General features: G+C 42.2%; 1 protein-coding gene across 4 annotated transcripts in view; it reads left to right on the top strand.

The window, feature by feature from the left end:
* The first annotated feature begins 7039 nt into the window (after positions 1-7039).
* The window catches only part of SLF2 (SMC5-SMC6 complex localization factor 2), a 38003-nt gene continuing 21417 nt past the window's right edge, over positions 7040-23625 (top strand). The window contains exons 1-5 of one of the 4 annotated variants that reach the window (XM_083615067.1): positions 7040-7084; positions 17217-17260; positions 18747-19381; positions 21191-21248; positions 21899-22860. In XM_083615067.1, coding sequence (XP_083471193.1) covers positions 18935-19381; positions 21191-21248; positions 21899-22860 — 1467 coding nt within the window. In that variant the 5' untranslated portion in view covers positions 7040-7084; positions 17217-17260; positions 18747-18934. Of the gene's footprint in view, positions 7085-11249; positions 11398-11506; positions 11721-15362; positions 15526-17216; positions 17261-18746; positions 19382-21190; positions 21249-21898; positions 22861-23625 lie in introns of those variants that run through there. The other 3 variants (XM_083615068.1, XM_083615066.1, XM_083615069.1) reach the window with 3 other exon arrangements.

The following is a 23625-nucleotide window of genomic DNA, read 5'->3' as shown; positions in this document are numbered from 1 at the left end:
ATAACTCACTGAATGACTTGTTTAAAGCTACTCAGTCTCATGCTCAACACTGCCATCTGCAAGAACAGCCTTCCCCACCCTGGTGCCCTCCAGATATTTGGGACTACAGTTCCCATCAGTCCCAGCCAGCATGTTTTTGTCAAAACATCCAGGTTATGGAAGGCTGTGCTGGACACTAGCAGAGGAGAGAGTTAGAGCTGCCAGTAGTCTGCACGTTTCATTACTGTCAAACATTACACATTAGAAGCAAGAGCCAATTTAGGACTGCTGAAGTGTAGGCTTGTCATTCTGTAATCCTTCCTACCTAGGGCTGAGAAAGTCAGTTACTTTGAAAGAATGACCTTTTTGGCTAGCCATCATTAGGAAGCACAATAGGCTATTGTTTATCAAATAAGGAAAACCAGAAATTTCCTGGATTCTGGTTTACAGGAAGCACAGAAACAGCATGAATGGAGGCAAGGAAATTAAAACTGGAGGGACAGATCAACAGGAAAAGCGATGTTCCTCTGGAAACACATCTATGATACTCTGTGCTGATACTTGCATGAGAAATTCTATGTGGAATATATTATTATTTATTAGCTAAATAAATTTATATATTGCTTACCTACAGTTGCCTCTAATGATTGTAAAGAATGTGCTTCTTTTAGAGAGAGAGTGTGTGTAATTTTCAGTGTCCCACAGCTGTCTGTATCACTGTTCTGAGCATGGGGGTCTGTGTTGCATACTTATGATTGCATTCCTCCTTCCTCCATCTCCTTGTGCCTTGTTTGGTTTATAAGCCTCTTGGGGTAAAGAACTGCCATGCCTCTTCCTTGGAAAGCATCATGTACATAGAGAGATGCTGCTACATGGAATAATATAATTCTAGAGTTGGAAGGGACCCTGAGGGTCATCAAGTTCAATCCCCTGCAATTGCAGGAATCCTGCCCACAGCCTTCTCTGTGTGGGCTCACACTACCAACGTTCTGGTTAACAGCCAGCCACAGCTGAGCCAGAGTATAACAGCAGATGCATATTTCAACAAATAAATGATGAAAACGTTCTGATGAAATAGCATCGTGATCAGGCTCTTATCCCCCACATCATGATTTATATAGACAATTTAGGACAGTCTGCACTGGTGCTTCACTTTTTGCTTTGGCTCTCTCTTATCCTTCCCACTCACTGGAACCAGTCTCACGGTAGCCCAACAGAGAGCCAGTGTTGTGTCATTTGTTGTCTGAGGTTATGAAACACTTTCAGGTGACAGCTTGTTGGGATAGATCACTCTGGATTTTTGCAGTGAATAATCAGAGAAGACTCAAACCATTTTTATGCTAAACAAAACAACCCACACGGCACTCTGCCCCATGGAGGTAAAAGACACAATAAACCAAATAGCTTACACCTTTTTACCCTGGCTTTTGACATGTGAGGTGTATGTTTTTAGGACCCACCTTATTTTTATGATTGTAGTTTGTTTGAAAATATTTTCCCCATTGGGTTTTAATGCTGTAACCCGCCCTAGGATCTTTGGGTAGAGTGGGTAAGAAATACTGCAAGGAGACAATGTCTTTATTAGGTAGGTAGATAGCATTCTTTGAACTATGTTTTTATAGACCTAAATAAGGTAAGGTAAAAGGTAAAGGACCCCTGGATGGTGAAGTCCAGTCGAAGGCGACTCTGGGGTTGCGGCGCTCATCTCGCTTTCAGGCCGAGTGAGCTGGCCTTTGTCCACAAACAGTTTTCTGGGCCATGTGGCCAGCATGACACTAAACCACTTCTGGCGCAAGGAGGACCGTGACGAGTGCCAGAGCGCATGGAAAACACCTAAATATCATACTGTTGACGAGATAGTCATAGTTGGTGATCACTGCAATTGTCCCCACTTCATACAGTACTTTTATACTATGCTTTTTACTGGACTAGTTAATGTTAGAATTAATATCACTTTACTTGTTCTGAGGGATTAACATGGCTACTGAGATTGTCCTGGCTTTGTGGATTAGATACTCTTGAGCAGTGAGAGGAAGCTACTCACAGAGTGCAACTGGCAAAAACTGACAGGATGTTTCACTGAAACTATTTCATTGTGTACTGGAACAAAGGGGAAGAATAGGGGTTTTCTGGTTCACTTTTTAAAGTTACAGTTCCCTGCAAAGATTTTAATATTAATTTGAAAAAGCAGAAGTACCTAGGACAAGACCTGCCAAGAAAAATAAAGAACTCATTTATGTATGCTACAACAGCAGCAAGAGTCTTGCTAGCACAAGGATGGAAGAATGAGGAAATCCCAACGAAAGAACAATGGCAAGAAAAACTGGTGAACTATGCGGAATTGGCTAAATTGACATACAAACTGCGTGTTAAGGACAACTGTGACTTCAAGGAAGAATGGGAACTTTTTACAAATTATCTAAAAAGACAACAAAATGATCTGGACTCCTTGGCAGGTTTTGAATAAACATCCACAAATTTATTAGTTCAACATATGATAGACAAGGCAAAGATATGTACAATTTAATAACATGCAGAGAACAATATGTGTAAAGAAACCAGAGAGGGGAGCTGAGGGAAGTCCTGGGTGGGGGGGAGAGGGAGGGATGGGGGGGAAGGGGGAAAATAATGTAACTGATTATTTGGACTGATAATTTGTTATGTTGAAATTGTTTAATAAACATATTTTTAAAAAAGAAAAAAAGAAAAAGCAGAAGTACCTATCTTTTCACAGTAGGGTGGCCTTTTATTTCAGTTTGTGAAATAGTGCTTGATAATTTCGAAGAAAAAGACACAATTTAAGGCTGTGTCCACCCTGTACCTTTACAGCACACTGAAAAACACATTATTTCCCTAAAAGATTCTCACAGTTTCCAGCAACCCTTAACAGTGCTTATAATTATTTGATAACTACAATACATGTACTATAATTCTTTGCGGGAAAGAATGTGCTTTGAATGTGCTATAAAGGTATAGTGTGTACACAGCCTAAAGTTTAATGTCCAGTTCTTAAACTTAACAACTAAGCAAGGTACTACCTACGTGCACATTAGTACTGGGTGTAGAACTTGCAGCTTTCTCAGTGCACAAGTCTCTCATTTGGCATTGTTGCTACTTGACTGTGCACAAATTAGCTCAGTTTCAGAGGCACTTGTGCAAGATTTGGGGAGGGGGTTTTATATAATGGTTTTCTGCCTCAGGTACCAAGAAGTACCTGCCAGCCTTTATTTTAAATGCAAATGTTTCCAACACCTGCCCCCCCTTTGTCCACTAGTTCTTAGGATGTATCTGCTATCAGATATTTTTGATTAGCCCCATCTACATAACATAAATGTGAGTAATTATGTAAACATCTGCATTTTTATTAAGAAAGCAGTCAGTATGCTTAAGGCTTAAGCATTCTGCTTTGAGATACAGTATAGTTAACAATTATATAATTTAATACTTTTGACTACTTGCTATCTTATTCAAAAAGCTCTACATACTAACCATAAACTTTTATACTACTGTGTTCTCCTGTAACATTGGCATAACGTATTTTCCGTGCCAGGATAATGTCGTTTTTTCCCATGATGATGTACACTTAGACATTGCCAACTGAGAAATTATCAGAATTGGGCAAATCACATTTTTCACATCTAAAGAGTTTCAATACTTCTGAGTTGTAAAGTCTGAAGTGACACAAAAGCACAGAACTACATTAAAAGCAGACATTGGCTAGGATCCAAAGGGAGCACCCACACATGATGATCATAGTTCCTGAGAATCTGCCAACTGATAGTAAAGAAGCCTACGAGAACCACAATAGCAGCTCCTGCTTGAGTATAAGAAGCTGCAGGTACAACCCTGCCCCAACACTTTGCAACTGCATAATTATTCACTCCACAGTAGATTGGTCTTCTGTGCACAAAAATTTATGGACCTCTATTCCGCATACAGTAATGCTTGCTTTAGCCTGTGGGGTATTGTCCAGATGCTGTTGGACTCCAACTCCCATCGGCCCTAGTCAGTTAGAGAATTGCCAGTGACAAAGGGAGTTGTAGTCTAACATCTTCTGGAGGGCACCAACCCTGCCATCCCCCATGTTAATCCCATCAGTAATTTAACAGACACTTTGATGGGCAGAGGAATAAGACTCTGGTGCTTAAGTGCTAAGGAGTTTAGTGGAGGCACTGATGGTCTGTTTTAAAAAGCATGACTGGAGCTGCTAACCATAATACAAAGGACATGTCCATCTGGCTGGTTCTCTGATGAAAAATGTTGAACTAGAAGAGTTAATTACCAGTCTGCTCTTGGTGGCACATTATATAGGGGTGGCACCGCGATATTAGGGGTGGGGAGGTGCTTAATCATTCCCAAGTTGTTTACCTTTAAAATAGTTCCCCTCCTCACCATGTTTCCCGGCTGCGTGTGCACACGCACACACGAAGGGATAACAGATAATAGTCTTCCTATATTTTTTCTCCACAGGGTGAAAAATAAGCTTGAAGGATGACACAGAAATATTGACCATGAAGAAAGGTTAAATACCCTCTTCTTTCTGTCCAGACTGCAAGCACCAGCAGCTGCTTTTCATTAAAAACTAACTCAGTTTGTCACTAGAGGCACAGCAATTTATAAAAGCCTTGTGGATTATTTTTTTTAAGGCACATTCTTTTCAAATGCAAGCCACCTTTGCAGCAGAAGCGAAACAGGGATTATTGCAACATGAAAGGGCCTTGACAATAGAGGAAGTGGGCAGTGATTGATCCCCTTTAGCAACGGCATTAGGAAGCTGGAATATTTACAAGCAGAGCAAGATGTGACATGAGAGTTGGCAGCAGTGTCAATGCCCTTTGTCAAAAATCATCCAGCATTTCATTTTTACATCATACTATGTACTTTTTTTGCTGGTTTTCTGAACAGAACTTGCTTGAGCTAATGGCAAAGACTGTAACCGTAGCTCTATTTACCTGGAAGTAAGCACCTGTGAATTCTGAGTAGACATGGTTAGACTTGCAGCCAAAGTTTCAACACGTGAATGCAGCAGTTGCTATGTTTGCTTTTCTATAGCACTGCCACAAAAAAACTCCATTATTGGACTATTATATTACAGATCACAGAAAGAAATACACTTTTGCTCTGAGAGTTACACATTAAGGCACATTTTCCCAACCGTGGAATTAACGGAGCATATTAAATTCCACATTATGGATTTCTACCTCCTTCCACAGTCTATCCTAAGATTCAGATGGCTTGAACAGCAGCCTTCCTTTCTCTCCCCCACCACACTGCATTTTTGAAAACACCCAGCTTGGTAAAGAATTCAGAACACAAAAGTTTGCACATTATTTTTGTGACATTTTAGTTGGCCTAATCAAGGTGTTGCCCTAAAATGTATTTTGGAATTTGGATGGATCCCCTAATCCCTGAACTGCTGCATCTCTGTGACAAGGTCCTGGATCCCTATTTACTGGTTCTGCAACCCACCCCATGGTGACTGGACAAAGGCAGGAAAGGGCAGATATCATCTTCAGCTGCTACCTCAGCTAGTGCCATTCCCCTTCCTGACAAAGTAGGATCTTGTCACCATAGTTACCTACAGGTTAGACTACTGCAGTGTGCTCTCTATGGAGGCTTACAGCCCTTGAAAAGCATCTGAACAATTCAAATTGTTATGTATTGAAGTTCTCACCCTGGCCACCAGGGGGGAATTGTTTATATAGTTTTCACACAGGTCCAGTAAGTTAATTTAGGCGGGAAACCCTGGGCTGTTGTTGTTAAAATGTTGCCAGCCGGCTGCCTATAAAAGCAGGCCAGCTGAGCTGTTTGCTGTTCAGTTCAGTTCCAGCTTACTTATAAAGAACTACAGTGGTACCTCAGGTTACATACACTTCAGGTTACATACTCCGCTAACCCAGAAATATTACCTTGGGTTAAGAACTTTGCTTCAGGATGAGAACAGAAATCGCACGGCGGCAGCACAGCAGCAGCCGGGAGGCTCCATTAGCTAAAGTGGTGCTTCAGGTTAAGAACAGGTTCAGGTTAAGAATGGACCTCCGGAGCGAATTAAGTATGTAATCAGAAGTACCACTGTACTTGGAGAAATCTCTGTGTCGTCTGCTATGTCCACCCACTACTTAATACAAATGGTGCAAAGATGCTGCCGCCAAATTGCTGGCTGAGGTCAGTTGTTTAGGACATAATACATCCAACTTGCACTGGTTACCTGTTAGTTTCTAGGCTCAAGATAAGGCACTAATTCAAACCTTTAAGGATGTAAACAGTGGTAACTGGTTACCTTGGGGTCTGCTGTTTTCCATATGTACCTTTCTGTATGCTTCATTTAACATCTTGAGGGCTTGCTCCTGGTACTACTCTTAAATGAGATGGGAGGCAGCCAGGAGAAACAAGGCCTTTTCAGCTGCAGCACCCAAGAGAGGTTTGTCAGGCCCTGGCACTATTCACTTAGGTATTTGGATCAAAACCTGGTTGGTCCAGAGGTTTTTAAAAAAATATTTAGTTATTGTTCTTTTGACTTTGATCTTTTAGTGCTATTATTTCTATGATATATGTTGTTTTGCTGGTTTTTAATTTTGTTGCCATTTTACATATTGAACGTATGATGTTTTATTATGTGAGCTGCCCTGAATTCACATAATGAAAAAGCAGGATATAACTTATTAAATAAACATAAATTATTCTTCCTCTTTATCTTACCAGAGTTTGGATACTTCCAGCCAACAAATAAGTGATTTTTTTATTTTCCTACTAATGCTATACTAGCACCAACTCTATTATTCAGTGCTAGCAATTAAGCTCCATTTAGCTGCTGTGCAATGGACAGCCTTCTTTTGCTACTGCTCTGGGAATTTCAAACTTTTTGCACCTTTGTTTAAAAGTTCCAATAAGGGAGAAGTTCTATCTTGTTTCCCACCCTCTTACGGAACAGACCTGAGTTGTGGTTATTTTTTTAAAAATTTCTAACATATTCGTAGTGTCAGATTGTCAAGTGTGGATAGGCAAATCAGTATAAAGGTTCTCATGGCTTCTGTGCCTTTAAATAGAAGCCTTCTGTGTCTCTTCTGCTGCTAACGGTTTCCTGTTGAGTAGAGTAGCAGCACTGGTGAGTCGTACCTCTTCTTAGTTGCCCTTTTATGTTAGTCCCTGTTTTTTTGGGGGGGTATGGGGTGTGTTTTAATTATAACTTAATTTATCCTATACAGTAATATTGTGATAGAAAAGCCTAAAAGAGCTCAGTGGGGAATTCAAAGTTGGGTGCAGGCACTTCCCTATGTCTCAAATTGTTTTGCCAGGCTCCATCAATTTACTCTTTAACAACCGGCTAAACACTTTTTACTTAGAAAGTGCTTCTAGGAGGCCCAAATTTTTAAAGCCTTATTTTTAAATGTGCCTTTTAATACTGGTTCTTGTTTATGAGCTTTATTTAAATACATAAATCACCTTATATGTTGCTATTTGGACATTTTATAAAGAAACAGCTAACATTATTTATAAATAAAACGAAGTAAAGTTTGTACAGTTATCAAGAACTGCTGTCACTCAGTGCTCTTCTTTAAGGGAGAGTATAATTACAGAATGTGGTTGCTAAGTAGCCTTATACTACTCTCTAGTGGCCAAGCTAGAAGGTTTACAGGGTGCAAGCAAAGAGCAACCTTATGAAGAGTATGTACAGTATTTAAATAATTCTTAGCAGCCTCTCAAGGCTCACTCCCCGCACGTGACTGCTTCCAAAATATTTTGACCCATAAAAATCTCTCAACTTCAAAGTTCCATTAACTTAAAATTTCTGGCACAATTCTTTTAGTCATTTTGGCTAAAACACCACTGTTTTTTATTGTTATTTTGGCTTCATTATTTCTATGCTGTTACCTCTGTGATATATTATTATTTATTATTAATAATTTTTTATACCCCATCCATCTGGCTGGGTTTCCCTAGCCACTCTGGGTGGCTCCCAACAGATTAAAAACAGAATAAAACATCAAACATTAAAAACTTCCTTAAACAGGGCTGTCTTCAGATGTCTTCTAAAAGTCAGATAGTTGTTTATTTCCTTGACATCTGATGGGAGGGCATTCCGCAGGGCAGGTGCCACCACCGACAAGACCCTCTGCCTGGTTCCCTGTAACCTCACATCTTGCAGTGAGGGAACCACCAGAGGGCCCTCAGAGCTGGACCTCAGTGTCTGGGCTGAACGAAGGGGGTGGAGATGCTCCTTCAGGTATAATGGGATGAGGCTGTTTAGGGCTTTAAAGGTCAGCACCAACACTTTGAATTGTGCTTGGAAATGTACTGGGAGCTAATGTAGGCTTTCAGGACCTGTGTTATATGGTCATGGCGGCCACTCCCAGTCACCAGTCTAGCTGCCGCATTCTGGATTATTTTTAGTTTCCGGGTTACCTTAAAGGTAGTCCCACGTAGAGCACATTGCAGTAGTCCAAGTAGTCCGTATATGTTATTTGGTTGGTAATATTTGGTTTAAATTTTTATATTCAATGTTGATGCTTTATAATGTGAACAGCTGCTCTGAATTTATGTCAGGAAAAAATGTGATGTACAGCTTAAATTGTTTAAGGAAATTATTTTAGGAAGTTCTGTCAAATAATACAGCTTTTTGGGTGTAAAGTACCATTAGTTAAGCTGAGTAGCTTGATGGGCCTAGACTGGGGAACCTCTAGTCTGCAGACCTAATTAGACCCACCATGCCTCATTTGGTGGCAAGGCTGTTTTGACCAAGCCAGGCCCACTGCCCTATACCTAACAGCACATATGATGTCAGTTGCAGGGCAAGCAAATGTGTAGTTGAGCCAAAAAGGGGATTGTATGCACCACCAGAAAATGGCAAAGCCCAGGGCTTGCACAAAACTGCTCTGAGGTCCTAATCACTCGCTGACAGTGTTTATCCTGAGTCACAGTGTGGTTTTAGAACTCTGAGGTCAACAGTCAATATGATTTTCTCACTGCACCAGCTGTAGAAGAAAGGTCTACCAGGTTTGCATGTTGAGCACACTGTGTTAAGGAATTGAGTTGTGGGCAACTTAGACCTGCCAGGAGTTATGCCTCAATGCTTTCTATATGCTCTGAGTCAGGAAGGTTTTGGGCATCACATGGCAGGACAGAGTCTCAAACAAGGATGTACTCTTCCACACCCACATTCCCAGCACGTTCACCCTTCTGTCTCAGTGACGTCTACGCTGGCTTGGTCATGTCCACAGAATGTAAAATGGCAGGATCCCCAAGCATTTGCTTTACAGGAGCTGGCTTCAGGCACTAGGCTTGTTGGCAGACCAACTCTGCATTACCAAGGTGTCTGCAAATGTGACATGAAGGCTGGCAACATTAACCCTGCTGTCATCTTTCAAAGATGACTTCAGTGCCTAGAGACAGACAGTCAGGTGGTGTAGCCACAGCAGTTACAAGAGTAGGAATGACTGCTGGGAGAAACGCAGAAAGAAGAAATACCACGGTGCACCTGTAGTACTGGATGCCTTCATCTGCCCTGCCTGCAATAAAACATGTCTCTTCTGTATTGGTCTCTATAGTTACAGCAGGTGCTGTAACTCTCCAAAGGGGCACACTTCCATTTTCTACCAAGACACTGATGCCAACAGCAATTGCTGGTGCTTGCATAGAGCCCGTGTGGCACTTTGAAGTGGGGCTTCAAAATGCCATGCAGTGTGCTTGTGCCCAAATGAGTTAATTTCACTGTGCAGGCGAAAACAGATTACTCCACACCACACTGACACAGTGTTCAAAACTCCCATTGTTCTAGGTGCATTTTGTGACAAGGAATTTCATTAGCATGAGCTGTTTCTGAGCTCAGCACAGTATTGCGCCTAAGATTTCAGATTAAAACTGCAGAATGGAAGGAAAGGAGGACCTTTTTCTGCCTCCCCACTTCCAGCTATTTTCTAAAGACTGGAGAAGAGACCCTCTTAAGAATATTAGGGGGTGGGCAGGGGAAGGGCTAGACCATGTGAAAAATGAACAGTTCATTTTCAGCTTTGTATTCTTGTTATAAAAAGTGTGCCTAGGCATTCCGTTGTTGTGCCCATAACCTAGGTTTAAGGTGCCATTTAGCTCCTAACTTTCATATGTTTCTAACATTGCACTGACATCAGATGATTTGCACATGGGTAGCCTTGTCTGCCTGTCAAACTTGGCCTTCAGGGGATGGGGAAGGGAAGGATTCAGCCCACAGGCCAGAACCAGTTCAACAGCACTGGTGTAAGGCTTTATGTGTTACTATAAGCACCATGAATTTGGCTTCATAGCATGTTGACAGACAGTGCAGCGCCTTTGGAAATGGCGTAATATGTTGTTACTTTTTGGCTGCACAGGCCAGATCCTCATCTGGGTTGGCCAGTTTGACAGGTAAGCAGGACCACTCAACTTTCAGTTGACTGACATGACAAAGATGCCAGGTGATTTGGTAGTCTAGTTGGGACTTCAAAGCACCTCACAGGCAGCAGGGTACAGTACTGTTAAAATGGACAGAAAAGACTGTTTGAGCAGGGGTTTCAATGCAACCCCCTTCCTGATAAGGAGCAGGTTTGTAATGAATCCTGCTCATCAGCTGATGATTTGGTATGTTTATATCTTAAGTAGCTTTTATTATATTGAATTGTTATGCACCACTTTAGTAATAATATTTATTCAGCTTATATCCCACCCTTCCTTTCAAAAGAGCACAGAGCGGCAAAGGTATAAAAACCTCTGAATCTGAATCGACATTCATTTTAAGTAATTACTTTAAGCAGAAAGTGAGAGTGCGGTGAGATGGATGCGGTGTGACCTACTCCTGCAGCTCCTTCCTCAGGTCAGTCAGCTGCCTGCCTGCTTGGGCAAGTGGAGGACGGAGATTCATTTGCTCTTCTTGAGAGAAACAGCTAAGAGGATTGGGCTCAGAGTGAGGGGGCAGCAGCTGCTATTCTTTATTTCCACTTTCCCCGTTCACTGTCGCCTCACGGCTCTTGGGCAGTCGAGCATGCAGCGGAACCTGGCCAGAACCTCCACACAAAAGACAACAACATGGCAATCCGGCGTGTCTGATTTGAGTTGATGGACTATACAAGCGCAGAGCCCGGCGTTCAGACCGTATCGTCTTACTCGGCTTGGTCTTATTACACCAGAAACCGGCTGCCCGCCCCGCGTTGCTTCCACCCGCGCGCGACAGCATCCTCTCCTCAACTGAGCTTCGGGGTTCATCCCGTCGGAACGCGAGAACAAGCGGTCCGCGCGCGCCTTCCTGCTGGCCTATCACAGGCGCCGCGCGCCTGAGGCGCCAACGGCAACGCTCCCGCCCCCCCCCCCCCGCTCAGTCCCGCGGGAAGGAGCCAGAAGCAAATTGCATAATGGGATGGGGAAACCAGTGGCTCGTTTTTGAACGCCGTCCGTCCCGGCAGCCAACCCGAGGTAGCTCCTGGCTTTCCATCCCGCCCCGTTCTGCCACGGCAGCCTGGCAGCCTATGGAGGGGAGGGCCCTTTCCTGAGCTCCGCCAATCACAGCGCCGCCTCGAGAATTCCCCGCCCGGCCTTGCCTCCTGACCGGTAGTGCCGTGCTATGGAGTACGGAGCGCTCGGAGAGCAACGTCGGTGCCTGACAGAACCCACAAATCGAGGCGGGCTGCGGCGCCCGGCGGGGACATGACCCAGAACCTCAGTAGCGGCTCCCCCGCGGGCACCCCCAAGAGCCACAATAAAGCGGCGGGCCGGGGAGACGGCGCCGGGGGTGGCAGGTACGGCAGGGCGGCGGCCACAACAACAACAACTCCCACCAGGCAGCGTGTCGGACGCGGGGGCGAAGCTCCCTGGGTGCCGCGGAGTGGCCTGTCCCACGCATGTGCCCGACGTGGGTTGGGGGTGGGTAGTTATGAGGCGGGAAAAGGGGCTTCAAGGCTCCCCGGCGGGGGTAGGTGGGGGGGCCTCGCTTGCGAACTCTGCTCTTTGTAAAGGAAATAGCCTGCAAATAAAAATTGCCATTAAGTGGAAGACTGGCTGGGCTAGAACCTTCGCACCCTGAGGCGCTAGATTTTTACTTGTAAGGACTTTTCTTTTTGAGGGGCAGCAGGGTGGAGCCATGTTATTTTGGCGAGGGGGCCCTTCACAGTATGTCATTCCGTGGTGGTGGTGGTGGGTTGTTGCACTTTCCTGGCCCGGAGAGAACAGAAGCAGGACGGCGCCTTGCTAGAGCTCCTCACTTGCCCTCCTCCTCTTGGGGAAGCGACAGTCAGGATTCCCAATTGTTTTATGTCGTCTCCTACTTGCTTGGGTTCTTGCTGAGGGGGGCTGCCTTAACTTGATTAATTAATCCTCCCTATCACTCCCCCACCATTCTGCTTTGGGAAGGGCAAGAAAGTGAGCTGAGGCTGCTCTTTGCAGTCACCTCCTCAGGTGCCAGGACAGAAAGCATCATAGTCCAGCCACAGTCTGCTTATTCTGTGTGAGCGATAGAGCGATTAAGATTCCTCTTGGTGTCATAAACTCAGATATATAAGCTAATCGCTAAATGGCATCTTAAACCTAGGTTATGACTGCCACAACAGAATGTCTAGGTGCCAATCTTTTTTAAACAATGAGTCTTATTCATAGCTGTCAACTTTTCCCTTTTCTTGCGAGGAATCCTATTTGGAATAAGGGAATTTCCCTTAAAAAAAGGGAAACGTTGACAGCTATGGCCTTATTGTTTTAATTATTTTTCATTTCATTTCTATACCACTTGATATATTAAAGAAAAACATCAAAGTGGTTTACAACACATTAAAACATCAATTGACACAACCCAGAATAAAACAAATTTAAGTTTCAAAGAAAACATTTCAGATCCCTCTCTAAGTGACATTTTGCTTTCCCCAGAATTATTTGCCTACTTAATTTATATAGCTGCCCCATAGTAGAAGTACTCTAGGAAGTCAGTGTACTGTAGTGGTGTCAGACCAGGACCTGGGAGATCAGGGCTCAAATCCCCACTCATTCATGAAGCTCACTGGATGATCTTGGGCCAGTCACAACCTCTTAACCTACCTCACATGGTCGTTGTAGGGATTAACTGAGATGGGGAGGTGAACCATATACTCCTTGGAGAAAAACGTGGTTTATAAATGCAGTAAATAAGGTCATCTGCTTACCTGCTTAAGAAAGCAGGAGGGGCCAGACAGATGGAGATGTCAGTCACCAACCTGGCAATCCAGAGATCTCCACAGGGTTTCAATTGGACCCGCGCCAGTCATAAAACGTGCCTGGCTAATTTCGGACACTGTTTCTCATTGCTAGGTTGCCAAAAGAGAGAAGGCAGGTAGGCAAGTGCCTTGCCATTGTCAATTAGCCACATGATTTTCGGGGTGGGGGCAGCCACTTCTACTTTGCTGCCTACTCACTCTAGGTTCTGGGTCTGATTCCCACTCCTCTCTGCCCAGAGGGAGAGGGCAGACTAAGGAATGGAGGGAGCTGCTCTTTTGAACTGCTGTTTGTTTACCTGGGCTGGGGAGGAGGAGCAGGTGCTGCTGTCACCACAGGCAAAGCTCCAGGGGACCTTTCTTTCTGGTAGCTGATTGGAGAATGGCACCACTCCCCGTGGGAAAGCATTAAAAACAACATTTCCTATCTGTAATCTGAAGAGGTGCAACTCATCTACCGCCTCAGGATCCCTCTTCCCAGCTCATACTGAATGTGCACACAGATCCACAGCTATCCTTTGGGATCAGAGTCATTCTTAAATTCTACAGCTCCTGTCACTCAAGTCACAGCATTTTAAGGATGAGTATAGTGACAGATAGAAACAAACCAGGTGGAACTTAGTGAAATATTCTAAGGCAAATTGTATGTTAACAAGGGGCCAGACAGATATTTTTGTGCACTTGCAAGCATGGCCCTATAAGGGTGACCGCTTTACTGTGTGTTCTTAAGCCCTTGTACTCTTTATTAGAAGTGTGTTACTAACTTTTGTTGCTTAGTAGCTGTTGACTGCAATACTTAATAGAATTCCATGCATCTTTTAGAAAGTCATCCAAGATAGGCAGTTCTTAGAGAAAAAGATTCCATAATTATGCATTGTGTAAAGTACACTCTTTCCTGATCTGTTTTAAGATGCACAAATCACCTTCACTGATTCGGTACTGTCCTAATGTGGATTTTGGATTTTTTGTTATGTCTTGCCCAGCTACGGTTTGTGCACTTTCACTGTGTGATCCTGAGCTCTATTATATGAGAGAGAGAGCGCACAAACAATTAATCTTCTAACAGTCCACAAGATAATTTCTCTTCAAAACCTATGAAATTGTTTGATAATTATGGAAATCAAGCACATTATTTTGCATGGGCTTTTTTCAAAAAGCTGAAGAATGTTTATAGAATTAAGTATGGTGTGAAGAAAGAGGGATAGAGGGAAGTTTCTCTCACGTAATACTGGACTCGCGCATAATACCAATGCAGCTGAATGGACAGATAAAAGAAAGTACTTTTCATACAGTACAGGCCGGTCAAGAAGAGGTTACTGGTATATGAGGAGGCCCATAGCCTTCTGAGGGCCCAGATGTTTTAACCTGGGCTGCTAACGTTGCTGTGGTTATTATGTGATAACCACAACAAATATTCTTGGAATACACTGCTTGCCCCCCCCCCCCTTTAACAGTTTTTAATCTTGAATTTATTCAAGCATGGACATATGAACTTTGTTTGCTATACAGTGGTACCTCGGGTTACAGACGCTTCAGGTTACAGATTCTACTAACACAAATAGTACCTTGGGTTAAGAACTTTGCTTCAGGATGAGAACAGAAATTCCACGGCAGCGGCGTGGCGGCAGCAGCAGCGGGAGGCCCCATTAGCTAAAGTGGTACCTCAGGTTAAGAACAGTTTCAGGTTAAGAACGGACCTCCGGAATGAATTAAGTTCTTAACCCGAGGTACCACTGTAAATCTAAAATCGGTTTTGACTTCCCCTCTTCCATCTGAAATATCACACCTGGTTTTGTACTGAATGTACTGTAGCATTGCTAGCCTAAGATTAATTAACAATGACATAAATAATTTATACCTTATGTGCCTTTCCAGCTGTGTGACAGGCAGATGTTTGTCTCTTGGTGCTGTGCTGCCCCGCATTGCAGCCACGCCAGGCTGACAGATGGAGATGTTAGGTGTCAAACCTGGTTTCTAGACATCTCTACTGCCTCACAAACAGCCGTTGCCTGTTGTGAAATGTGACTGGTACCTGACTAATTTTGAACGCTGCTTGAAAGAGGAAAAACAATGTAGACAATGTGATTTTTATTACTGGGAAACTCTAGTTAAGAGTGTAGATTTTGAGTTTCCCAGAGCAGCTGGCTGGCTGCATCAGGAAGGAGGGAGGTCCTTATCAAATGAGGTAAAGGCTATTGAGGAGGAGTGGTCTTCTTTACATAGGCATAACACTCCCTTCCTGGAAAGTGAAACTAATCTTGCACTTAGAGGTTGACTGCTGCAAAGAGCTGAATCTAAAACTGAAAGCTGAATCTAAAACTATGAATTCTAAACCATCAGATTATCAAAGGCAGTCAGAATGAAGTTGGTGAGTTTTTTTTTGAGTTTCTTGACACTCATAAGACATGGGAATTCTGCCAGAATTAATGTTGGTTAGAATTTTTTTTTGAGAAGTATGATTTAAAGGTTCCATTCTTACTATTGATAAAGGTGGATTAAATTAGCAATATTATTATTTTTATGCTGCCTGTTATTATGCTTTTTATTATGTTTTTATTTTTGATGCTCTGTAAAATGTGTTTGTAATGCTGTACACTGCCCTGGGATCTTTTGATAAAGGACGGTATATAAATTTAACAATCAATCAATCAATCAATCAATCAATAACACTTTATACACTTGCAGGATATGGAAGCAAATACAGATTTAGTTCATAGTTTTCACTGTTTGCACTAAATATATGCTAAATTAGATCACTCTCCCAGACACCAGGAAATTTTCTAGTGCAAACTTAAAAATTGCTAATTTTGCTAGGATTCAACCCACATAACTTGCTTTAATCTGAGTGCTGAGCCCCAAAAAAGTGCCACAAGGCAAAAGCAGATTCAAAATTCTAATAATTACTAGCAAGTCATGCTTAGTTCTGAATGCTTAGGGCACTGAAAAGAAAAAAGGAGCTCGGGTTCTTAGCTGCAGTGACAATCTGTGGGTCTTAAGTGAAGATGTGGTGTTCGAAAACAAATGTAACTTCTGGAGCTAAGTAAAAGTACAGTGTGTGTGCAATAACTGATTTGACTATCTTGAAAGCATTGAGACAATTCCCAAAGAATATGCCAAACAGAATTGCAACTGTACCACAAGAAAAAGTAAAGATAATTAATCGGACTTTGGGTTCAAAGTATCTGCCTATGGATGAGGCTTCCATTTGCCTGATTCACTGTTCAGGCCTTCTTGCCGGGCTGGGTAATTATGCCACATCTCTGTATTGTGTGTGTTTGGCTCAATCAGTCAATTCCTGACATTCAGACAAACTACAGATTACATGGCTCTGGAATGAAGCTGCTAGAAAGTAACCAAGGTCAGAGCATGGAGGAGGCTGACAGGAAGGAACCAAGGCCAGGAGAGTGAACTATGCAAAAACACAGAGCAGCCTCCTATAAATGTAAGCTAATTCTGCTTTGATGCACACTCTAGGCTTGCCTCCTACACACACACACACACACACACACACACACAGCATGCAATGTACTTTTCTTACTCTTACAAACCTCTTACAAATTATTCTTACTCTTACAAACCTCTTACAAGTTATTACTTGTGCATTGTTTTTCAGGTGTAATAGTAAAGTGTACCTCCATTACTGGAAGTCTGAGAAATACTAGGCTAGACTCTGCAGGTGTGGATGCAGAGGCCCTGTTCTGTATCCACATCACTATGCATTGAAGGTGGGATGCAATGAACTTTCTTTGTGTGGGGGGGTATCTGATCCCATTGTGGATGTTCAGTTTGTGACATAAGTAGGAGTGGTTCTGTGAATGTGAACAGAAGCTGTGGTTTCAATAGTCTGATTGTGGTTCCACTATCTCATATATTCCACAAGTTATGACACATTTGCCAAAAAGGCTTGCCACTGCATGACACCAGATTGTCAATACAAAATGCTATCTGCCCAGACATATTTAGAATCTATCCTTTTGACTTGACCTCTCATTTGATATACAAGTTAAGCAGTATGTTTGTATAGGTAGTATTTTCATGAACTTGTTTTTTCTCTTATAGGAACTGCTCTATTCTTGACTACTTCAAACCATCTCTAAATCAAGGTAAGCAAATCTTTCTGTTTATAAAATGCCTAGTACAGTATTGAGCTGTGGAGCTCATCACACATTACTCTTTACTGTGAAAAGCATGAATTCCTGTATAGGTGAAAATTGCACAGTTCTGATTTACTGCATGTCTGGAAGCAACTGCTCATGCATCACATTCTACCAGGCTCCCTTTTTACCAGGCAGAAGAAGGGGCAAATTTCATAGCTGGTGACAAGTCTCCCACAGTACTGGGAATGAGATCATGCCATGCATTCTCTTGATTTGGATACCTTGGTTAATCGCTGGCAGTAGTTTCACAGCCTTGTGTTGATGGGCAGCAGGCTTCTAAGCACTGGGCATGTCTATAATCTTGTTCACATCAGGAAGTGTAACCAATGTGAAGCTTACTAAACATGAAAATGAACTACCAGACATTTGAATTGCATTTAAAGTGTCTTTACTTTTCAAAAATCCAACAGATTTTTGGAGTGATTTGATTGTTTAGGTCAAGATTACTATGAGAGCCACTGCAGTATTTGGATGAGGATGATTATGGTGTTACCAATCTTGATTGCTATTTATTAATGTTTATTTAACAATTTGTTTTTAATGGTTGGAAACTTGAGTTTTATTTTTAAAAGTTTGACCTAAACCAGTCATCCCCATTGTGGTTTCTTCCAGATGTTTTTGGACCACAGTTCCCTTCATCCTTGATCATTTGCCATGCTGGCTGGGGCTGATGGGAACTGGAGTCTAAAACATTTGGAGGGTTCTAGGGCGGAGAAGTTGATCTATGCTGTCTGGTAGGATCTCTTCAGGTTTATTCTTTGCTTCTCAATGACATCATGTGGGGGGGGGTCAAGCTAGCCACAAGCCTTGGTTTGGACATAATGTGAAGCCAGCTCTAGTTTGTTTTCTTCCCAACGTGGCAACAGCAGGAGCGACTTTGGAACTTTTGAGCAGCATGCAATAGCACTGTGCTCATAGTTTAAAATAAACCATGGTTTAATGCAGGGTTCTTCAAACTCGGCCCTCCAGATGTTTTTCGCCTACAACTCCCATGATCCCTAGCTAGCAGAACCAGTGGTCAGGGATGATGGGATTGTAGTCTCAAAAAAACATCTGGAGGGCCGAGTTTGAGGAAGCCTGGTTTAATGTGCTGTGTGAAGCAGTTTTGAGATTCTGGTATTTTTTTATTAGAGTCAAACCTTGATTCCTGAACAGCTCCGTTTTGGAACGTTTCGGCTCCTGAACGCCGAAAACTTGGAAGTAAATGCTCCGGTTTTCAAATGTTTTCCAGAAGCCGAACGTCCGACATGCCTTCCACTTGAGTGTAGGAAGCTCTTGCAGCCAATTGGAAGCCGCGCCTCAGTTGTTGAATATTTCGGAAACTGAATGGGCTTCTGAAACAGATTACGTTCAACAACTGAGGTTTGACTGTACTAACTTTCTGCTTTGTTCAGTATTTGTTGATGAAGACAGAACTCTTAATGTTTTTCAGAAAAAAGAAATGGGAAAGCTGGGCTTTCAGTCTCACATACGGAGCATCTTAGAAAAAGCATATTATCTCCAAAACAGAAGAGAAGGAAGAAGTTGCCAATTCCACCACCCAATCAGAGTCCTATAATTGAGGCCTTTCTCAGAGGTGCTAAATCTGAGAAAAAGGACTGTCCAGATAATGGAATTTTTATGACATCAAAGGTTTTGCATCCCAAAGCTGTTGCTCGGCAACTCTTCACAACAGATGGATCCTCAGACTGTTCTTTCATATTAAAAGATAATATATGCACAAAAAACCTTGAAAAGAATGAAATATCTCCTATTCGAACAAGGACACCATTAGTAGAAAATAGTAGAGAATGTAATATGGATTACATGGAACTAGACACAGCTGGTTCAGGCTTGACTAAATGGGCTTCAACAGCAGAAAATGACAGTTTGAAAAAGGATAACCACACATACTATCAAAAAATGGGTTGTTTGAAGATACCACAGTTTAGCCCAATTAGTTCTTCATCCCAGTTGTTGTCGGAAGTTGTTTGCAGGGAGAGACAAGTGAAGGAGAAAAAGATGCTATCTAAGCAACAACCTGTTGACTCCGTAAAGAAATCCTTGGAAGTTAGCTTTTCTAACCAGGTATGTTAAAGGGGGTAATAAATAGCAAAGCAATGAAGTGTGTGTGTGCGTGTGCGCGCGCCCCCCAAGAGGACATAAACAGGGTCAAAAGTTGGCAATGGTTGCTAAGCAATGTGAGGAAGGAGATGGAGTAGGATGACAGGATGTGGCTCACAGAGACCTTACTGGGCAGCTGAAAGAATGATGGTGGCTGTAGCCAGGTTGGGGTGGTGGCAGCCTGTTTGGGAGGTGCCCTGCAAGGAGGCCCCTTAACCAGCTGGTTTTAGTGTTCAAAATGTTTCTGGGTTGGATGATCTATAGGAGATTAAAAGCAGTAGAATGCATGAAACAGAGTATGGTGGAAATGAATATATTTGTGCTACAGTATCAAGCCCCCTCTTGTGAGCAAAGAACTCCCCCACCAATACTTCCAATTTTGTCTACTGTGACACATGCTGGTAACATTTGCTCTTGGGTTTTTCCTGGGGGATTTTTAAAAGGGAAAATGTGTGTGTACATGTACACTTTGTATGTCAGTGGCACACACAGGAAAAAATTGATCTGAATACCCTGTTTGTGAGAACACCCTCCCGTGGAAGGACCCTGAATATGCAATTTCCCTTTCCTGTGTCAACATCCAGGTTGAAGTCTATATCAATGAATCCATTATTAATGATAAGTTAAAATATTTGAGAGAGTTCCTCGTGACTTGGAAAATTCACTTTCCACTTCATGTGTGTGCTTTGTTCATAGAAATCGTAGCCAAGGTGGACAAAACAGCTTTTTCTTCTGAGGTTTTAGAGCTAAGATATCTATATAAAAGTTATAAAGAAAACGGTTGTGTTTATATGCAGCCATAATCATGAAGCATTTGCCATATCTCTGCCATTTAAGTGGTTAGCCACATCCTTCCTGCTCTGGGGGATGAAGAGATGTATGAACCCCATAGTATTGTCTTGCATTAAAGAAGCCAGTTCTATGAGGATCATGTGTGTGCCTACATCCTATTTACTGGAATCACATAGGCATATGAGAGAGCCCTGGCCACATGAGAGGGAAACAAAGAGCATGGTGTATGATTACTGCCAGGTAGTTATTTGCAGGGCCACATATCAGCGTTCATTTTTAGCACAAAGGCAAAAGAAATCTATTTCAAGTTTAGGCTTTTCATTTTAAAAAATGTGGCCATTTTTTCGTATTTGAGTCTTCTGCTGTTCAGCAGTCTTGCACATTTCCTTCAGGTCCATGTGTGGAATCAAGCTCAATACCTTCTCACAACTATCACTAGAAGCAGATATCGGGCTTTTTTGATTCCACAATACAAGCAGTAGTTTGAGGAGTATGAAATAATGGAGTGAGCTCTGAAACCGATCCTCAGTTATCAGTGTGTTTGCTTGGGCTGCCTAAAAGTAAGAGCATGCAAAGGCAAGCAATAGTAGTTATAGCTGAAAAGTAAGTACTAGAGATCCATCTATAGCTCCTGCCTTCATCAGATGTGAGGAACCATTGGCCCGCCAGCTGTTGCTAAACTACAGCTCCCATCATCCTTGGCCATGCTTGCTAGATATGATGGGAGTTGTAGTTCAGCAATATAAAAGGCCATGTAAGATTTCAGGTGACCTATGCGTGTCATTTTTGGCTTCATTTACGCGTTCTAAAAGAAAAATATGTGGAATATACTTTAGGGTCCCATGACTGCAAATGAAAATTTTCACTGTCCCAAATAAATAGTCGTGGTGGCTCTTAAGAGTTGAGTTGTTTGCTGTGCCCATAAAGCAGTAATACCGTTTAAGGCATTGTCAAATCTTTTTTGTCTCTGCTTATTTGTAGGATACCAGAGGTCTCTTAACAAAAAGATCAGACTCTACTTCACGGGAATCCTCCTCAGGTATGAACATAGCAGCTAATGATGTAGAAGAATTGGAACAAGTAGCTTACTGCACTGCAGTATCTCCCCTATTGATGGCTCCAGTTGTAACTAATTTACATACAGTAATCCAGTGCATATTTACATGAAAGTAAGTTCCATTATGTTCAGTGGAGCTTGCTGTTAGGTAGGTGTGCACAGGACTACAGCTTGAAGAGCTCTTTATTTTCTTAAGATGTTCTAAATCAAGAGTAGACAATGTGGTGATGCCCTCCAGATGTTGTTGGACAAGGCCAACAAACAATTCTGGTCAACAGTACCCACCGACATCATGGGCCCAGTTGGCAGTCTAGATTAATACTCATACCTTTGATCCTGAAGGGCCTTGTGAGTCTATAAAGTTTTGGTTCCTGAATGCCACAAACCTGGAAGTGAGTGTTCAGTTTGTGAATGTTCTTTGGAACCCGAACGTCCTTTTTGGTGTTTCTGAATGCTTTGGAAGTTGAACAGACTTCCAGAATGGATTCCATTCGACTTCCGAGGTACCACTGTCATCCCGTGGCACATTCTGTTACATTGACATTCTAATCAAACAGAACTTTTTCAATGATGTACCACTATTTTAGAGGCCTTGCATTATATAATAATTTCAGTTCATTTTCATTTCACAGCTGAATCCTCTTCAATGCAAGCTTCAGAAGCAGAATTTCCTTCAGGATGGGACTCTGATGAAATGATTAACATGAGAAAAAGCCAGACTTGCCCATCAGTACACCCTGACTCAATACCTTTGTTGGGAATATCAAAACATAAAGAATATTCCAGAAAACGAAAAAGGAAATCTTTAGAAACAGATTTGAAAAAATCAAAGAAGTCCAATATACAGAGGTTTGAAAAACACAATTTTAGTAGTTCACTGGAAAAACATAATTCTGACTGCTCAAAAAACAGAATGTCTCCTCATGTTGACTTGCAGGTAGAGGTTATGACTCCACCTGACAGTAATTTGCCTCTTTCAATAGAATATATTGATACTGAAGAAAATGGATATAATAGTATGGATACAACAAATAAAGATTGCCAAATCCAAATTACAGATGCCAAAGAGAGTCAGTTACAGACATTCCCAAAATTTTGTTTAGAAAAGGTGCTTCCTTTGTTTAAAAAAATAGACTATAAATCCATTAAATGTCAAGAAAAAATATTTTCCAAACAGTCAACAGAATCTGAATCACACATTCGGCATAATAGTTCAAGTGAAGCACTGAAAATGACAGTTCATCCGCCTCTCACTTCTACTTTACCTTCAGAAAATAATTCTGAGCAACCTGTATTATTGGGGGATAATGTTCTGTCATCAGAAGATTTGGATCTTGGCACCATCTCTAGCTCTTCATCTGATTTAAATGAAGGTTCCAACCCAAGGGCATGTATTTTGAACAGAAAACCAAGTCACTTTTGTGATAGTGATATTGAGACCTCTGACAGCAATATGGACAGCAGTGATGAAGAGATTCTCTTGCCACTTGACCAAATACTGGCCCAGAGTGCCAGACCATCTGCAGAAAACCCAGAACAGAGAAATGACGAAAGTGGTAAAACAGACACCATGAGTCCATCACAGAAGATTCCTGTAAGTGGTTAAAAAGCTCATCTTAGTTTAGGAAATCATTTGAATGGTTCAGATGTAATTATCTGAGGCTAATAAGCCATGCTGTATCATGTGCTTCTGTGCTTACTCCATATTTCTCCTTGTGCACTGGGCTTCAGCACTTTTATTCTTGTTTTTTAAAAAAACAAAAACAAAAAACCCTCAAATTCCTGTTGCTTCCAGCTGGGGAAACTGATCTAAACTCTTATAAACCAGGCTATGAAACCCAAGAGGAGAGAGGCAAGAAGTGAGCCTGCAGGCACAAGTCTTGTTCTCAGGTTGGAGAACCATGGTCTGGGGTAACTGAACTGGGCTGTTCTAGCTGTGTCAAATGTGAATTTCTCTTGAAGACTGGTATTTTATAGCACGGGTGGGAAAAGTCCTGGGCAGTTTTCCAGAGTTATTGTCAGAAGTGACACAAGTAAACACAAGCTCATTCTGGTTTAATGTTTCAGTTTCAGAAGGAGTACTGTTCCAAGGGGCTACTCTTACCTTGATAACTACAGTGGTGTTGGTGTGTATAGTTAGGATGGGTACTCACAGGAATATAGCAGTCATGCAGAAACCTTGTTAAATAGGTATTATGACATGTTGAGAAGTCACAGCTGCTGTTTCTGCTACCTGAGTGTATGCCCTTCCTCTTTACAAACAGAAAGGCTATGTTATATTTTCTCAAGTCTGCATCCAGGCTCGGTTCATGTGTTTTGGTACCTTAGCTCCTAATCAGAGCCACAGACAGATGGCTGA

Source organism: Podarcis filfolensis (genome assembly GCF_964270895.1).
Source record: "Podarcis filfolensis genome assembly, chromosome: 5".
Classification (NCBI taxonomy): Eukaryota; Metazoa; Chordata; class Lepidosauria; order Squamata; family Lacertidae; genus Podarcis; species Podarcis filfolensis.
This window is presented reverse-complemented; position numbering and strand designations above follow the sequence as displayed.